Raw genomic sequence first — 4,905 nt, 5'->3', positions numbered from 1 at the left:
TTATAATGCCCCCATGGCTGAAAGGGTGAGCATGTTTGGTGTGACGGGGATTCGAACCTGCGACCCGCAGATTGCGAGTCGAGTGCCTTAACCACCTGGCCATGCCGGACCCGCAAATCTTTTTATGTGTGTGCCAAACTATAGATGTTTTCATGGCTTCAAAAAAAGAAAAAGCTCCAGAATTAATTCTCTTACACTAGTTACCTGCGCTTCAAAATTTTGGAAAACAGTACATTACTCATTAATTATGATCTTTTTGTAATTTAGTATCATAACCGTTTGTTTTTAGTTAAGCTGAAAGCTACACAACGAGTTATCTGTGATCTGCCTACCACGGGGATCGAAACCAGATTTCTAGCGTTGTAAGTCCGCAGACGTAACGCTGTACCACCGGGGGGCAACATTACAAATATTATGTTAAAAAACACGTATCAAAATGTGTTGTGCTTTGAAGCAGGTAACATTATACCTTTAAACTAATATTAATTATAACGTTTCTCTTACGTATGCGTTAGAATTAAAGTGTCTAATTGTTATCTAATACGAAGTCTGTAATCTCTTTCTTACTATTTTCCATCTGTAAAGTTTGTTTTCTACCACTCATTCGGTAGAAACCTGAATTTTTTTCTGGAAACAAAATCAAAATAATTAAACGTTTAAAGTCTCACAGTGCATGATGGAAGTAAATACATATGAACAGTTTTAAATGTGAAAAAAAAATCATAAAAAAGACATCGATCTCTTCCACTTACTTTTTTTCAGAATATAGGCCAAGCGTGTGTGGCCTAGTAGTTAGCATGTCGGCCTGCATACCGAAAGATACAAAGTTCGAGCTATAATATACCACTGAATCAACTTCACACTTTGAAATGTGGGGGCATTATAGCCATGGTAGCCATTGAGGTGGTGGTGACTAGTTGTTCTTCTTTTGGTCAGCAATTAGGGGACACGCTTGTCGCATTAGGTGCTGATAAATTTTGAAATGTCGAAACTAATATCACCTGCTCAGAAAAGCCCCAACTACCAGTTGTAGGATACATCAAATGGCTCAAATTTCACAATAGAAAACGTGATCAATATCTTAAGCCTACAATCACACAACTCGTACTTTGTATAAGTAAGATTATGGCACTGTTGATGAATTAGAAAATTAGAACTAGAACCATCTAAAAAACTGAGCCAAAAGTTTCGTCTTAAAAACTATTTCAGGTATCATACTCTAGAAGAAAAGGTATAAATACAGAAAAATTATACTTAAGAAATGAATACGCGACTACCTTAACTCGTCCCTAACTCTAAAGTGAAAAAATAGATAGATGGCAGCTAGTAACCATCACTCAGTGCCAAGTCATGAACTATTGTGATGGAATAATTGGATTTGACCGTCCCTCTTGTAACGCACCCACGGCCCCAAAGGCGGAACGCGATTTTTTTTCCCTTTGGTGGTAATTGGGCGCGTATCACGAAAACTCGGATACACAGCCCAGCATGTTAGCCATTGGGACGCGCTCGGCCCCACGTATCATTACTATACAAGTGTAATGTTTAACAAAAATTGTGTTTGATTGATTAAATTAGAAAATAATATCTCAAAAAATTCAATGGCATAATCCAGAATAAATATAAACTTTGTATTTTTAGGAATTACAATTATTCCACCACACATAGAAAAAAAGAAGAAAGAAATTGAAAAACAACAATAACAGCTATTAAGAAATCCGTTATCTAGAATCATTTAATAAACACACGAGTATGACGTACAAGAAATTTCCTACCTTTGTTCTGTGTGCAGAAAAGACGTAGCCCAGCGCCACCAACACTACCAGACCCCCTGCTGATATCAGTCGTGCGCGATTGTCCCTGGTGTCCACAATTAAGAATATACCAATACCCAGATAAAGCACGATCCAACCAGTGCTGTAAGTATGGAATGAACGTGACGTTTTTCTTTTGTCAACAGTAAATACATGTATTTGAAGATTGTTTGAATAACGGAAATAAAATACAAATATCGAACGAACTGCCTATGTCGTTGAAGCTGTCGTTCGAAATAGTATATTATATACGTTTATTGTTTTTCAATATACTTACTTTATTTATTTTATTTTCTCTAAACTTTGTAAATGATATAACACGCGCATGTGTATGAAAAACTTCATTCGACAAATTTTAGCTTGAATTTTATGTGTAGTAGATTATAATAATTTAATTTGAAATTTTTTATTTTGCTAATGTAAGAATTAACCAGTAACTGAACAAGCGACTCCAATGTTAAAACATTATAGACTGATATACATGTATACATACGTTGTGTTCCATATGTATTAACAAAGCTTATATCTGTTGAATGATTGTTTATTAATTACTTTCCACGCCCCAGTGGCATAGCGGTAAATCTGTGGACTTACAACTCTAGAAACCGGGTTTTGATACCTGTGGTGAGCTGAGCACAGATAGCCTATTGTGCAGCTTTGTGCTTAACTACAACCAAACAAACTGTTCAGTGTAAATTACCAACCACTTGGAATATTTTTAATTGCATCACTACACTGAATAGAGAAGTGTGTTTGATATGTTTTAATTAGGTTAACTGTGATTATTAACTACTGGTGTGTTTGATATGTTTTAATTAGGTTAACTGTGATTATTAACTACTGGGGTGTTTGATATGTTTTAATTAGGTTAACTGTGATTATTAACTACTGGGGTGTTTGATATGTTTTAATTAGGTTAACTGTGATTATTAACTACTGGTGTGTTTGATATGTTTTAATTCGGTTAACTGTGATTATTAACTACTGGTGTGTTTGATATGTTCTAATTAGGTTAACTGTGATTATTAACTATTGGGCCGATAATGCACCAACATTCCACATGCTTGTTAAAAACATGTCTTCTACTTGTGATAACATGGTGAATATCGTATCTTTATAAATAAAGCTTTGATTTATTGCCTAGTGGTTATGACACTCTACTCACTATTGGCAGTTTCGAATACCGTCACCGACCATGTTCGCCCTTTCAGCCGTGGGGTGTGTGTGTGTTATAATGTGACGGTCAATACCACTATTACTTGGTAAAGAGTAATCCAAGTGTAAATAAACTGATTTTTCTTTTTATATTTAGCATATTAAGGTTGAAACTTTGAACAATTTGAAACTATTTATTGAAAAACTGATTAACATATTGTTGTCACAGTGTAGCTACATTTAGCAAATCAAGTTCAGTTGCTATCCTTTTAATGATTGCAATCAATATACATGATAATCAGTTAGTCACGATACGTAAATTTTGGTAGGGTAAGATATTTAAACCACCTTAACAACATTCAAATATTGAGCGGTTGCTAATCACGGTGAGTTCTTACAATGACTTTTGCACTGGCAAAAGAGACTACAGGCTCTGTTAGTTTTAACGCATGAGCAATTGCGCACACACCTTTTCTTTCACTCACAAGTCTGCAAACCTTTGAGAGCCTCCATCGCAGGAGGAAAGAACCTCCAAGCTGGCACAAGTGATCTGTTGTTATATATTTTTTTCATCTCCAGTCAATTGAAAGGAGCAAGATGGGAAAGCTTTTGTTTGATGACTCTGTATATGATCTGCTTGAAGTTCACACTTTGGATATTCTCGAGAAGGACTGATCTGGACTGCAGCAGCATTTCCGTCACACTAGATCCTGAAAGCAAATCTCGTCTTGCAGCATTAATAGTGAACTTTTTCTGACGTCATTGAATGGCTGAGGATGGCGAGTCTCTCCAGCGTTTCTACATCTATTTCTCTGGGATGTGATCTTGACTGCCCGTAGAAAGTCGGAATAACCTCAGGAAATTCTTCCTAAATTTTTCAAGCTGTTATTTTAACTTTGCTTCGAAACCCACTGCAAAAGTTGTACCAAGTAAAGGCATGAAACACAACAGACTTGAATCTTCCGAGGGTGCCAACTACTGAGTGAGTGGGGCACGTGACTTGAATCTTTCGAGAGTGCCAACTACTGAGTGAGTGGGGCACGAGGCTTGAATTTTCCGAGGGTGCCAACTACTGAGTGAGTGGGAAACGAGACTTGAATTCTGTCTTGTTACCAATACTAATCTATAAAGAGTCCAAGAGCATTGAGTCGATGATGAAAAAGCAACGCAAATATAAACAACTGTTTAGGCTATTCTGACCGGATATTTTCGATAGCTAAATATTTGGTGATCTTTTTATCTGCTTCCTTATGAGTAAGTTTCTTCTCACCATCAGAAGAAATCAACTCAAAATCTTAAATATCTTGACATCAATGATCCAAATATAACACTGAAGGAACGATATTTTGGTAACATTAAGGGAGATATGCCTCCAGAACTTCGACACAACATTGCCTTCAGTGCCTAGAAATGTGTATATCCTGAAACTTGGGTGCTTTAATCACCAAGTGAAGCTTTTACAGCTTTATAAAGTGAATGGACCCCAACTAATATGTTGCTGAACTCACTTCGCACGTTCAGCTGTGGAGACGACACAGCTGTGATATCCACCCTCTCCTCCATATTTGGTCAAGAGTAGCCATGTAACGGCTGGTGCTGATGACTCTTGCTCTCATTCTGCCCTTCAGCTCAAAATTAGGTGTAGCTATGCTCCAGTCTTAGAAGGTTCTGAACCAGCCTTTTAACTCATGTTGTTAATTCAGGTTGAAAATAGCAGTGTAATCTCAAATTGCAGTCTGCTTTCACCTTCATTACTCTTATTCATTTGATTCTCATACTAACCTGTAATATATTCATTTGATTATCATACTAACCTGTAATATATTCAGCTAATTATTATACTAACCTGTAATATATTCAGCTAATTATTATACTAACCTGTAATATATTCAGCTAATTATTATACTAACCTGTAATATATTCAGCTAATTATTTT

The 4,905-nt window shown here is 36.2% G+C and overlaps 1 protein-coding gene across 1 annotated transcript in view; it reads right to left on the bottom strand.

Moving 5' to 3' along the window:
* LOC106478308 (solute carrier family 28 member 3-like) overlaps positions 1-4,905 on the bottom strand; it is a 29,964-nt gene that overhangs the window by 21,927 nt on the left and 3,132 nt on the right. Inside the window, exon 3 of the mRNA XM_013938838.2 lies at positions 1,776-1,917. Coding sequence (XP_013794292.2) covers positions 1,776-1,917 — 142 coding nt within the window. The remainder of the gene's footprint in view (positions 1-1,775; positions 1,918-4,905) is intronic.

Source organism: Limulus polyphemus, unplaced genomic scaffold (genome assembly GCF_000517525.1).
Source record: "Limulus polyphemus unplaced genomic scaffold, Limulus_polyphemus-2.1.2 Scaffold199, whole genome shotgun sequence".
NCBI lineage: Eukaryota > Metazoa > Arthropoda > Merostomata > Xiphosura > Limulidae > Limulus > Limulus polyphemus.
The sequence above is the reverse complement of the archived record's forward strand: the minus strand, read 5'-3'. Positions and strand labels throughout refer to the sequence as shown.